General features: G+C 42.7%; 1 protein-coding gene across 3 annotated transcripts in view; it reads right to left on the bottom strand.

The window, feature by feature from the left end:
• Positions 1-13,395, bottom strand: part of LOC147010825 (uncharacterized) — a 110,172-nt gene extending 96,777 nt beyond the window's left edge. The window contains exon 1 of one of the 3 annotated variants that reach the window (XR_015052457.1): positions 13,168-13,395. Coding sequence is in view for 1 of the 3 variants with exons in the window: in XM_085859871.1 (XP_085715997.1) it covers positions 13,168-13,219 (52 nt within the window). In the remaining 2 variants the exon portion in view is untranslated. The remainder of the gene's footprint in view (positions 1-13,167) is intronic. The other 2 variants (XR_015052459.1, XM_085859871.1) reach the window with 2 other exon arrangements.
• Positions 13,396-14,672: the final 1,277 nt, after the last annotated feature.

The raw sequence follows: 14,672 nt of genomic DNA on the forward strand, positions 1-14,672 counted from the left end.
CTCTCCCCACTCCTATCCATCCAACTATTCCCACTACCATCCATCCACCTCTCCCCACTCCCATCCATCCACCTGTTCCCCCTCCAATCCATCCACCTCTCCCACTGTCATCCATCCACCTCTCCCCACTCCCATCCATCCACCTCTCCCCACTCCCATCCATCCACCTCTCCTCCCATCCCATCCACCCACGTTACCCACCTCTCCTCCTCCCACCCACCTCTCCCCCTCCACCCACCCACCTCTCCCCCTCCACCCACCCACCTCTCCCCCTCCACCCACCTCTCCCCCTCTCCCCCCTCCACCCACCTCTCCCCCTCCACCCACCCACCTCTCCCCCTCTCCCCCTCCACCCACCTCTCCCCCTCCACCCACCCACCTCTCCCCCTCCACCCACCCACCTCTCCCCACCTCTCCCCCTCCACCCACCACCCACCCACCTCTCCCCACCTCTCCCCCTCCACCCACCCACCTCTCCCCACCTCTCCCCCTCCACCCACCCACCTCTCCCCACCTCTCCCTCCCATCCACCCATCCACCTCCCCCTCCCACCAACCTCTCCCCCTCCCATCCACCCACCCACCTCCCCCCTCCCATCCACCCACCCACCTCCCCCCTCCCACCAACCTCACCCCCTCCCATCCACCCACCCACCTCCCCCTCCCATCCACCCACCCACCTCCCCCCTCCCACCAACCTCACCCCCTCCCATCCACACTAAAGTGCGTCAGCTCGTAATCTATCTATAATTCCAGCAGTGTGTGTGTGTGTGTGTGTGTGTGTGTGTGTGTGTGTGTGTGTGTGTGTGTGTGTGTGTGTGTGTGTGTGTGTGTGTGTGTGTGTGTGTGTGTGTGTGTGTGTGTGTGTGTGTGTGTGTGTGTGTGTGTGTGTGTGTGTGTGTCCCCACTGTTTCTCGATAACCACTAGTCCGATATAATTGAAACTTGCCAGGTTTATTGCTGGGGCCCTGAGTATGTGCCTTTTCAAGGTTTGATATTAATCCGACAAGTGGTTCCCAAGTTATGGCCATTTATTTATCAACCAATGAAAGGACACGTTGCTGCGTAGGCCGGTGCGCGGCCGCCCGATGATGACGTCACGTCACGTGCCGTGCCGGTTACGATGGGGATCGGTGCCTCAGTTACGATGGCGTAGGAGTGGCAATGGTCAATGGCAGCGAATGTCATGGCAAGCAAAGACAGGGAGGTAAACTTGATTTTAATTAACTCTGTGTGTGTAAGTATCACAGCAGTTGTTACTTCAATGCAAGCGATAATTCGTGGAATGCAGGTGAACATTCCGTACGGGCATGCACCACTTCCGGATAGTGATGACTTACTGTATTCTAATAATTTCTCGATTTCTTATGCGCATTTATAGAAAAACACAATGCCCCAATCCAGTCGTCGTTTACGAGAGCGAAGGAACGACCTGTGTGGTTGTTTCTGGCTCGCGGTTTGAAAGTTTTTTTTGGGGTTGCACGAATGGGCATGAGAGAGCGAAGGAACGGCCTGTGTGGTTGTTGTTTCTGGCTCGAGGTTTGAAAGTTTTTTTTTTGCATGTATGGCCACACACGTACGGGCACGCACATACGGGCACGTACTAGTGTTAATAAATTTTATCAGCATGGATAAATAAACAAACAAACAAATGGGTCTCTTCATATTCCCATCTGAACTCCTGAGTATGAATGCAGGGAACCAAGTAAGGTTCATATAACACTCACCAAATGTGTTTGTCCATTGTCCATAAAAATGTCCTTATAAAACTATCTTGCTGTCGACAAATGTCCTCGTTGTTTTATGTTTTAAATACCAATATATATATATATATATATATATATATATATATATATATATATATTTATATATATATATATATTTATATATATATACATATATAGAAATATATACATATACAGAAATATATACATATACATATATATACATATATAGAAATATATACATATACATATATATATATACATATATATATATATATATATATATACACATATATATATATATATATATATATATATATATATATGTGTATATATATATATATATACATATATATATATATATATATATATATATATATATATATATATGAAGACCACAAGGGGAAAACCAGAGATGTCACTTTTTATAAATTTCAGGGTTATTGCACCTGCCAATAGTTGGCAACATACGGTTTCCTCTCACAATATTACTTTAACAAATAACCAGGGGTGTCACATAATTTATATGGTATAAAGTTTAGTGCAATGAAAAAACAAGTGTTGTCAAAGCTGAACAAGTAGAAACCCAGAGTTGTCAGTACTTTACTTCTGGTTATCTCCCTTTCATTCATGTTTCCTGTTCCACCATAATATTCAGTGTTGAGAAACTAAAAAATGAAAGGTTGTAAAACTTTCACAGCATAAATTCTGAGCACTACAATAGCCTATTTGGTTACATCATGGGCTCCGTAGTTGGTGCATATCGTGGTTCAAGCCTGGTCAGACCTTCATTGTGACTTTTATGGGACCCACTCCGTGGCTTAATGGTTAGCGCGTCTGAGTATCCATCCTCATTCGATGTACCCACCGCCCAATCAACCTGCTTAGGTATATGAGGGAGTCACATGAGGTGACTTTGGCTATCGCGGGGGTGGTTTATCCTTGGTTTCCTCCTGGTTTTCCATCATATTAAGTAGTACGGAGTAAGAAATGGAGAATCCATCGTCATATAAGTGAAATACCCTTGAGGATGGCGTTGAACACCAATCAAACAAAATAAACAATGACCGTTTAATGTTGAAAAAAATAATCTGTGATCACCAAAGTCATATAATGTATGCTAATAACCAACAAGCATGAATTTGCTACACATCCTGGGTTAAAATTTCATGGCACTTATTAAACAAGGGAATAACCAGTGATGTCAGTTTGCAACATTGATTCGTTCTTTACTCTTAAATTAAATAACACAGAAGCTTGGCAAATGCTACATGCTTAATTTGATCGGCCAATGATCACTCTTCCTTTTACTGGAAAAGAAATCTATATGACAGTTATTAAACAGTCCACCAAAGTCTTGAAACTTTGTTTTTCAGTTTCTTCAAAATTGACTTATCCTGACATCTCTGGTTTTCCCCTTGTGGTCTTCATATATATATATATATATATATATATATATATATATATATATATATATATATATATATATATATATATATATATATATATATATATATATATATATATATATATATATACACTGTATGTATAGTAAAAGGAGCCGTGTCTGTTTGTTCGTTTGTTTGTCATGTTACAACTTGAGAACGAATAAACAGATTTCAACAAATCAAACTATAATGGTTTCAGGGAACTCCTGGGAAGGTTTGTGACGATTTTGAAAAAAAAAACTTTTTTTTTTTATGGGTACAAGTGGCGAAAACACATGGTGAAGCTCCAAACGCCAACATGCGATGCTGGTTATCCCCACACTCCAGGAATCCTTTTTCTTCTTCCCTCACAAACATGGGTATTTCCGTCAGCGAAGTGACGGGTCTGATATTCTAGTATATACTGTTACGAATTTTAGAATCCGCTCTGATGAATGCATCCACACATCCAGGTCCTCAAACAGTTATTTCCTTAAATTCATGTTCAGATTAGCCCCATCCCCATGTCTAATGGGATCTTAAATGTGATGCGTTGAGAAGGGTAAAGGATAGATCCCCTCTCTTATGGGAACCTTTTTTCTTTACAACAGACACGTTCACACATTTCTTTCACGAGCTCTGAAGCCTGCCCTCATTTTTCCTCAGCAACATTCTTTCACGAGCTCTGAAGCCCACCTTCACTTTTCGTCAGCAACATTATTTCGCAAGCTCCAACACCCGCCTTTTTTGAGAGTGCACGGGTCGTCATGGTAACCGTGCCCCAGTGGGGCGGGATGAGCTTGGGGCGGATGGCACCCCACGGAGACAGCCCGGGGATATAAAAACGAGCGAGGGGCACGTTCAAGAGAGAAAAAGTCTGTAGAGAAAAAGTGTGAAGAGAAAAAGTGTGAAGAGAAAAAGTCTGAAGAGAAAAAGTCCAAGGAGAAAAAGTCTGAGGAGAAAAATTCCGAGGAGAAAAAGGAGGGGGAAAAAGCGTTCTGAAGAGAAAAAGTGAGGAGAGGAAAAGTGAAAGGAGAGAGGAAAAAGCAAAGGGCGAGAGAAGCGACCAAGAAGCGGGTGGCTGACCAGCTCCGACGAGACAATTCGTCCTTCCGAGTGCTTCGGCAAGCGAGCGTGTGATGCGCGTGTGGGTGTGAGCAGCGCCACCAACAAGTGAGGCACAGGTCGATCACCAGCAACACCAGGGTCTAAACCCACGACGGACGATCTCGGTGCTCTCCAGACTTCGACTGGCGTTCAAGGCTGCCCCACAAGAGGGTGCACGGCAAAGCTGGGTGCTAGCGACGGATGTGACACGCACGCGCGCATTTTCAGGACGTTTTTGCTTCACGGACGACTTTCTGGTGAGCGAGAGGATTCTCCCCCTCCCCTCCCCCTGAATGATCTGCTGAGTACCCTTGTCTGCGTTTAGCTGTAAGTCAACCCCCGATAAGCATCTGCTCTTTGTCTCTTCCTGGCATTTTGATTGATTTTGCTTTGAAATACATTCTTTACCTTCCTCAGCAAATAAAAATTAGTTTTTATTTATTTATTTTATTATTAATAAATTATTGGTCGATTTCGAACCTGTCCGTGTTTGTCCTTTCCTTCTATTGGTCTAGCATTGTCTGAACCGAGATAGACTGGGAGGTAATTACCACAGATTTGACAAAAAAATCGTCGGCACGCACCAGCGGTTAAAACGCTCGGCTGCCCCAAGTAAAATCTAATCAAGATAACATTGGTGCTTTGCCGAGGGTGCGCTCCCCGCTCAGGTAACCATGTGACCTCTAGTGGAACAGAATAATTAGACAGCGGATACTGGAACTCGTAGTTGACTGGGTGGCGTTCGTGGTTTTAAAGCAACCCCACCGTACCATAACGTTAATTGTGAGCGGTGGCCCCAGGTCTGGCTCTACCGAGGACAACCGGGGATAAATCTCCCTGAGTGACAAGCTGGTGTCTCGGTAGCCGTGGCCGCAACAATACTAACGTGGATTGGCTCGCTGCGCTCACCTCACTACACGTTGTTAAGCAGGCACAAACATATCCACATTATTAAAAACTCCTCACTTCAATGTTATTAAAAACACCTCACTGCCACGTTATTAAAAACACCTCACCGCCACATTATTAAAAACACCTCACCTAAATGTTATTAAAAACACCTCACTGCCACGTTATTAAAAACACCTCACTGCCATGTTATTAAAACACCTCACCGCCACGTTATTAAAAACACCTCACCTCCATGTTATTAAAAAACACCTCACCTCCACGTTATTAAAAACACCTCACCGCCACGTTATTAAAAACACCTCACTGCTACATAATTAAAAACACCTCACCGCCACGTAATTAAAAACACCGCACCACCATGTTATAAAGAACAGCTCACCGCCACGTTATTAAAAACACACCTCAACGTTATTATAAACACCTCACCTCAATGTTATTAAAAACACCTCACTGCCACGTTATTAAAAACACCTCACCCCCACGTTATTATAAACACCTCACCTCCACGTTATTAAAAAAACACCTCACCGCTACATAATTAAAAACACCTCACCACCACGTAATTAAAAACACCGCACCGCCATATTATAAAAAAACACCTCACCTCCACGTTATTAAAAAACACCTCACCGCTACATAATTAAAAACACCTCACCACCACGTAATTAAAAACACCGCACCGCCATGTTATAAAGAACAGCTCACTGCCACGTTATTAAAAACACCTCACCCCCACGTTATTAAAAACACCTCACCGCCACGTTATTAAAAAACACCTCACCGCTACATAATTAAAAACACCTCACCACCACGTAATTAAAAACACCGCACCGCCATGTTATAAAAAACACCTCACCACCACGTTATTAAAAAACACCTCACCGCTACATAATTAAAAACACCTCACCACCACGTAATTAAAAACACCGCACCGCCATGTTATAAAGAACAGCTCACCGTCACGTTATTAAAAACACCTCACCCCCACGTTATTAAAAACACCTCACCGCCACGTTATTAAAAAACACCTCACCGCTACATAATTAAAAACACCTCACCACCACGTAATTAAAAACACCGCACCGCCATGTTATAAAAAACACCTCACCACCACGTTATTAAAAAACACCTCACCGCTACATAATTAAAAACACCTCACCACCACGTAATTAAAAACACCGCACCGCCATGTTATAAAGAACAGCTCACCGTCACGTTATTAAAAACACCGCACCCCCACGTTATTAAAAACACACCTCAACGTTATTAAAAACACCTCACCACAGTTATTAAAAATACCTCGCTGACACGTTATTAAAAACACCTCACCGCCATGTTATTAAAAACACCTCGCTGACACGTTATTAAAAACACCTCACCACCACATAACTGCCAAATTATGTGGAAACTCCTGCTATGCAATTCGAAACACCTCACCGCACATCACAGTAGAGGCAACCTTGTTTTATCTGAGAATAAGTACATGCTTTGCCATGATGTCATGATTTACATTAAGCAGAATTCAAACACTTATTAACCTCTGCCATCGAAGATGGATGGAGGTTACTGTTTTCACCCCTTTCTGTTTGTTTGTTTGTTTGTGAACAGTATTACGGAAAAACTCCTCGACGGATTTCGACGAAACTTGGTGGAGGGGGGGGGGGGGTTAGGTATGGTCCAAGGATCATGCCATTCAATTTTGGACTTGGTCCAAAATCCAATATGGCCGCTATGGCGGACATTTTGAAAAAAAATTTGAATTTTTTTTTTTGCATTTCTACATGTTTTAAGTGATTTCCAACCCTCCCCCCAAAAAAAAAATTGTTAGAGAAAAAAAAAATTTTGAAACTTTTTTTTTTCAAGAAAATTTCGATTTTTTTTTTGCATTTCTACATGTTTTAAGTGATTTCCAACCCCCCTCCCCCCAAAAAAAAATGTTGGAGAAAAGAACTATAACTCTGTCAGCACTGTTGACATATTTAATGAATAAGATATAAGGTTTACTTGAGTGACCCAGCAGTATTGGCGGCGGAGGTTTTGCACTCTCCCGAGTGCTCCCCCTCTAGTTTTGCAAATGCGTTTGTAATATTTGTGATATTGTTACAAATTTGGAAGCCTTGTGCACACAGACAGCAGTCCCCAAGCTTAATTATTTTGATGTGTGTGTTTATGGTTAGAATCCCCCCTTAGTCTAATGGGAATTACATGTGTGCGCTACGAATTATTGTAGTCAGGTTTATTAGATCTTTTAACAACAACAACTACTACTACTTCATCAAAACAACGACTACCAACAACCACAACAACGACACCTGCCTTCACTTCCTTCCACCATCATTCACCGGCACCATTGCACGCGTGTGTGTCGGCACGTATGTGGGCGGAGTCCAATGTGCCAGGCGGGGTTTCCTTGGACGTTTGCATCTTGGATTTCGCTCCAATCACGGGCATGGCGCCCCTCTCAGCCAATCGGAGGGGTGCGAGCACGTCTGCCACCTCTCGGCCAATGGGGAGCCAACGCAACATGTTGCTGCTCGACTTCCTGGTCGAGGGGCGGAGACATGAGCACCTCCCCCCGACCAATCTCGGACGGCCGGGAGATCGCCCGACATGCCTGTCCAATGAGGGGAATGACACGAGACGGATCCCTCCCACCTGTCTAGAAAAAAAGGGATAGTCGTGTGGGGGCGACCGAGTGAGAGGGTCTTCCCGCCGTGAATCGCCTGCCTGTGAGCCGGAGAATCGCTTGCCTGCCTGCCGAGCTGACTTGCTTTGCCAGTGGAGCGTGCCAGTGCCCGACGCTATCCTCCGTACCCGATGCTTGGAGCGGCATCATGTTGCGGGTTCCAGTCCCGCCAGGCCCAATCGTCGAGAACCACATGAAGCGGGAAGGTCCAAGCCAGGCTCTTACCTCCAGCTCACCTTCCCTCCAAGCTGGGGGTATCAATAAAGGCTGTGGCCACCATTTCTTTTGGGGGGGGTGTATGTCTGTGTGTGGGCCCGTCTTTTAAGTAGAAACGTTTAAGTGCCGTGTGTGTAAATTGCTTTCCTTTTATTCGGTTAACGCTGCCTTCTTGCTTGCTCCCCTGCCCCCATTATAAATAAATATCCCTTTTGTTAAATGTTCCAGCTCATTTCTGTGTTTCTCTCATTGGCTTGGCATTGAGAAATGTGTATTGGCGGTGTGTATTGAGAAATAGCGAGGCTGTAAATTGTTCATTTGGACCGACGGGCCTTGGTAACCTCCACTCAGGTTACACACAGTTCGGGCACTGTAACGGCTCGTTCCACTCGAGGTCCGTTGAGGGTGTGAATTCCCCGTAATCTTTGCCGCGTGGGAAATTAGGTATTTTGAAGTTTGGCAATTGATCCTACCCCACGTGGTCAAATTATTGGCGATTCATGGTCCAATAAGGGACCCGTGCCTTTCGGACTTATCCGAGAGTCACGACCTAAATTCCGGGTGTTCGGTGGGAGACGACTCTACTGCTCCCTCTAGCGGTCGTGCTCGCCACCGATACCCGGCCCCGCAACAATATTACCTTTTTATAAGCATTTGAAGTTGAAGATTTTTTAAGTTGAAAAAATAATTTTTCAAAAAAACCATTAAAATCGCCTGAGGACATACACACGGGAGAGGTAGATGCAGCCCGGAAGTTTGGTACAATTTCACAAAACTTTGAGGGAGTAATTCAGTGATAACATGACACAACATAACAACATGTGACAGCACATTATTAAAAACACCTCACCACCACATAAATGCCATGTAATTCAAAACACCTCACCACCACCTAATTTAAAACATACCACTAGGTTATTAAAAACACCTCACCACCACATAACCGCCACATTATTCAAAACACCTTACCTCCATGTAATTCAAAACAATTCCTGCTGTGCAATTCAAAACACCTCACCACAAGTCACTAGAGACAGCTTTGTTTTAACTGAAAAGTACATGAGTTACCTTGTTGTCATGATTTAGACCAATCATAAAACAAACATATTTTTTTTTCAAATTTATTTGTAATATTCGTGATATTATATTTTTTATAAGCAATTGAAGTTCAAGATTTAAGTTAAAAAAAAAATACCCTTCGGACATATACATGGGAGAGAGTGCGGTCCAGAAGTTTGGTACAATTTCACAAAGCCTTGAGGGAGTAGTTCAGTGACAACACAGGACCTTGTAATAGCAATTGTAAATTAGCTCAGTTGTAATCCATCCATCCATCCAATGGGACCATACTCTGTGCAGAACGTTGGTGCTGCCTCAGTAGTCTCCTTGGCTAATGGACACAATCCTGGACGGGTCGCCACTCAGACACAGTATACCAGCATGCTGGCACTCATTTTGCCGACCTCAGAAGGATGACAGGCAGAGTCAATCCCACCTGGTATTAATTCAACAGCCGAGTGGGATTTGAACTCAGGATCCTAGGATCGCAAGCCCAAATCCCTAACCATTTAGCCAACACCAGACATAGGTGTAATCAATCACCTTCAAAAATCACACACCAAGTTAATTGGCCTCCACCTGTGTCAAATTGCAGCGATTCTGATTATTTTAGAATAAAATCAGCTGTTTCTGTAGGTTTCCTCTGCTGGGTAGTGCATTTCACAGCAAAGACTCAACCAGGAGAAGCAAGGAGCTTTCAAAAGATCTCGGGGATAAAGTTGTGGAAAGGAACAAAATACAGTACAAAAATACAGTACAAAAATACAAAAAAAATGGAGCAAAATACAGAAAAATCCTAGAGGAAAACTTGCTGCCCTCTGCAGGAAAGCTGAAATTGGGAGAAAAGTTCACCTTTCAGCATGACAATTACCCGAAGCACAGAGCCAAAGCTCCACTGAAGTGGCTAAGGAACAAAAATATAAATGTCCTTGAGTGGCCCAGTCAGAGCCCCGACCTAAATACAATCGAAAATCTGTGGCATGACTTGAAGATTGCTGTCCATCATCGTTCCCCAGACAACTTGACTGAGCTTGAACAGTTTTTAAGCAGCAGAATGGGAAATATTGCCCAATCAAGGTGTGCAAAGTTGGTAGAGACCTATCCCATCAGACTCACAGCTGTAATTGCTGTCAAAGTTGCTTCCACCAAGTATTAACTCAGAGCGGTGGACACTTATCCAGCCAAGATATTCTAGTTTTGTATTTTTAATCAATTTTCTGAAATTTGTTGATTACAATGTGTAAATAAATGTGGAAAAAGTCTGATTTAATGAAATATAATTCCAGGCTATAAGGCAACAAAAGGTGAAAATTTTGAAAGGGGGTGTCGACTCTCTTTTGGCACTGTGTGTGTTTGTGTGTGTGTGTGTGTGTGTGTGTGTGTGTGTGTGTGTGTGTGTGTGTAGATAATATATATATATATATATATATATATATATATATATATATATATATATATATATATATATATATATGTCACTGTCAATCAAAAAGCCCCTGAAATAAGGCAACGTCTTCTTTTCATATATCCAACGACTCTGTCGTGATACAAAATATAATAACCATCATAATAATAATGACAATAATAATACATATCCCTCTTCAAGCAGTTTTATAAACAAGAGACTTCATGAGAACATCCTGAATTTGCTAAACTTACCCCACGCAGTCTTGAGAAACAAGGACATGGACGAGGTCTGCGAGCGACAAATTTGATTGGTCGTGATGACGCAAAATGCCATACTATTTTGTCCAAGGAAGGGTTTTGAAAGTGCCAAAAGGTGATTTGTGTTTCACAGTGTTCTAATATATACATAATTCTACTGAAATGGAATAAAAATTTTAAAGGTTGTCGGGACAAATTTTTTTCAGAAGTTTACTGCCGTTGATGCAGCGTCTTTTACACCACCTTATTTAACACGTGACATTAGTTATATTCACCTTTTGTTCATGTCCTTTATGACATCATTAAAAAAACAGTAAGGATCCTGTTTGGAATTATTTCCAATATTGTTTCACTACCAGACAGGCAGACAGACTAAAAATATTATCTAACTCCTCTCTGCACATGTGCGATCGGGACGAATTCAGAGCCAAAGTCCTGCTAAACTACAGGTTCATTTTCCAATTAATGTTCTGAATCGTGTTAAATATATAACATTCAATCTAATCACGTTGTTCCTTGATCATAAAATGAAGTTTGTGGATAGAAAGACAGACTAACAGACAAAGTGAATCAACCGCTTAACCCCACTTTTCACTTCGCGTGCATGGGGTAATCACACACACACACACACACACACACACACACACACACACACACACACACATACACACACACACACACACACACACACACACACACACACACACACACACACACACACACCAGACAGGAATGTAAGACGTCAGCCAGTGTAACTTGCTGTGTTAGTGTGAGAAACACCTGAGGCTATCACGATGATTGAATGGCTGTGGGCTGTCGCTACATTAGTGAAAAGGTCTCTGGGTTTGAGTCCTGGGTTGAGTCAGGATTTATTTCACACTAGCTCAATGAAGGAATTTATTCCCGTTTATTAAAATATATATATATATATATATATATATATATATATATACTAAGTTAACCACAATAGAGTTAACCACATAGATTTAACCACAAAATGAGGCATGGTTAAATTATGTATGAATAATTTAACCACTTCTCATTTTGGGAATAAAAATATTCTGAACAAATGAATTTTCATGAAATCCCCATTCAGATGAGCTGGTCCACACGACACTGTATGAACGAGAACGGAACTCGGTAGAGCATATACCTCCGCCAGGCTGAACAGTTTACATGTTGTATCCCGCCGATAAGCCGGATCTGTATCCGAAGTTGAACCAGAATCGAATCAGCTGGTTCTTGTCACCTAACCAACTCAATCCACCTAGTTTTGTCTTAATCTATCCACAACTTTTTGAGATATCAAGCTGTATAGCATTTTGGCACCATCTCCCAGTGGTGAAGAATCAATTAAAAAATTCTCGTATCCAGATCTTCATATCACCAAAATCTCATCAATTCGGCCTTGTCACACATTCAACCCCTCCACCAAGTTTCGACCGAATCCGTCCATCACTTTTTGAGATATCGTGCTCACAGAAAGACAGACAAAGGTGAAAACATAACCTCCGTCCACTTTTGGTGGCATAGGTAAATCATCCACTCTCAATCAGAAAGGTCCCTGAAATAAATTAGCTTATTCATATCATTTTACCGACTACTATATCATGATGGATAACAGGTTAAAATATTAACAACAATAATACATCCCTGCTCTATCAGTCATACAAATTATATTTCATTTGAAAGAGTACAAAACTAATAACGATAGAATGAAGTATTAATGTAATTACTGTTTGTGCTCGAGGCCTCTAGGTGTGATCGGTGTATCAATGGTTGAATGAGCGGCATCGAAGCAAAAAAAAAGAAAAAAAAAGAAAACTTGTTCTGCAAATGCAACAATTATTGCAGAATTTATGTCCAGATATCCTTTTTGTAACAAGTTTACAAATTCATTTCACAGTGAACTCAATGGGGTGCTCAATTTGGGCCAGCCAAGGGTATTAAAAGGGGCTCAATGTCGAAGACCAAACCCATTCAACTGTGAAAGAGAAAAACCAAGATGACCTGCAGAGCTCCGGTCCACAAAGCTTGGTTCAAACTTTCAAACGGCCATTATTACATCACGAGTACAAAGCGAGCTCCACTACATCTCTGCTGCTCGTCTTACGGGTCTCTCGTGTTTCATGCGACTCAGGATTTGCATCACCGATGTCAAAAATCACGTGACGTTGATGACAGAGCAGAGATAAATTTAAAATCGACTGCTCCTCCTACTGCAGTATATAAAGCATGTAGCTCTGTTGCATACATTTACACTGCTCTGGTATATAATCACCGTCACAAGTCGCAACTCTAACGTGCACGTAATCACGGAAATGTATGGTCATGTACCTGACAGCGAAAGGTATACTTTCCCAAGGCCTTACCTGTCCCGTCTGTTGGCAGACACCTTGGAACCAACGGGCTACCGATCTTCATTCTAGGCCAGGACGTTTTTCAAAGAGTTGGTAGAGTCAAAGCGGCGCCTCGGAGGGCCCGTCGCGCGGTGGCTCCAACTGCTTTTCTAAAGCAAGTCCTGACCCCGGGGTTACATTCCACGGGGTCAGAGGTTGGCAAAGAAGGAGTGGTGCGGGAGTGAAGAGGGTGTGTGTAGGAGGAAGCTTTGGAGAATATGAGAGAAGTCGGATCTACATAAGAGCACCCTGAATTTTGACGTTTCTGCTTTTTTTGGTGGGTTTGCAATCAGAGGTTTTTGGACAATGCTGATAAGTACCATACTGATACCTGTGGAGGCATCACACTCGTTTATGAGAATTCTCCATCACAGTGATATGGGTGTACACTCTCAGGAGGAATCGTTTCATCGTGCTGTATCTGTGCATGTATGTGGGTGTACAGGTTCAGCATGCAAGTTTCAAAATTCTGTCCCTGAAGCATGTACTGCATGGATGGAAAGCCAAAAGAACATATCTCTCATTCAGGGTATGCGACGTTGTAACGATGAGAGGACAGCACGTGAAATCGATAGGAGGTCATTTGGGCCGCCAGGCACAGCCTTTCAAAAGATAAATGAATTGGCCCTCTCACCCACCTGTCCAACCAAAGGATTGTGGGACTTTCATGGAGCCCCCCCCCCCCGTGGTGTATTTCTCCTGCAAGAACTTTAGGCCTTGTGGAACTACCAGTTAACCAGCAGCTAACCAATCTGCTGTAGAGGAGAACTGAACATGTATACGGTACCGTATCAAGTGGAGTGATAACTTTAGCTCATTGCAATCCCATTATTAACACCATATGGCGAGTTATGGGGCAAACCAAACATTATAAGACATTCTTGTTGGTAAGACTCTTGTGATCAATGGATTGACAAAAAAAAAACCAGAGTATGGAGAGTTATACTGTAAGTAGGAAAGCCAATTGTTCTTGCCGAGTCTTCGGTGGGGCCACCGAAGGTGGAAGGAGGTTATGTTTTTACACCTCTTTGTCTGTTTGTTTATCTCAAAAAGTTGTGGACGGATTCGGATGAAATTTTGTGGGCAGGTTGGGTGTGTGACAAGGACGAACTGATTGGATTTTGGCGAAGATCCAGCTCCTGATCCGGCTACAATAATTTTTTAAGTCATTCTTCACCATTGAGAGATAGGGCTACACCGATATGTCACATGATATCTCAAAAAGTTATGGACGGATTCAAATGAAACTTGGTGGGCAGGTTGCATGTGTGACAAGGATGAATTGATTTGATTGTGGTGAAGATCTGAATCTGGATCCAGATTCGAGAATTATTTAATTCTTATAATGATTCTTCACCATTGAGAGATTGGGCCAAAAACGATCTATAGCATGATATTTCAGTATAAAATATATTGGGCCCGACATTTTCTCATGGATCAGGCATTGCATGGCAGAGGTGTGTGCTCTACTGAATGCC

Source organism: Eptatretus burgeri, chromosome 16 (genome assembly GCF_056783735.1).
Source record: "Eptatretus burgeri isolate ZD-2024b chromosome 16, Ebu_testis_v1, whole genome shotgun sequence".
In the NCBI taxonomy this organism is placed as follows: Eukaryota; Metazoa; Chordata; class Myxini; order Myxiniformes; family Myxinidae; genus Eptatretus; species Eptatretus burgeri.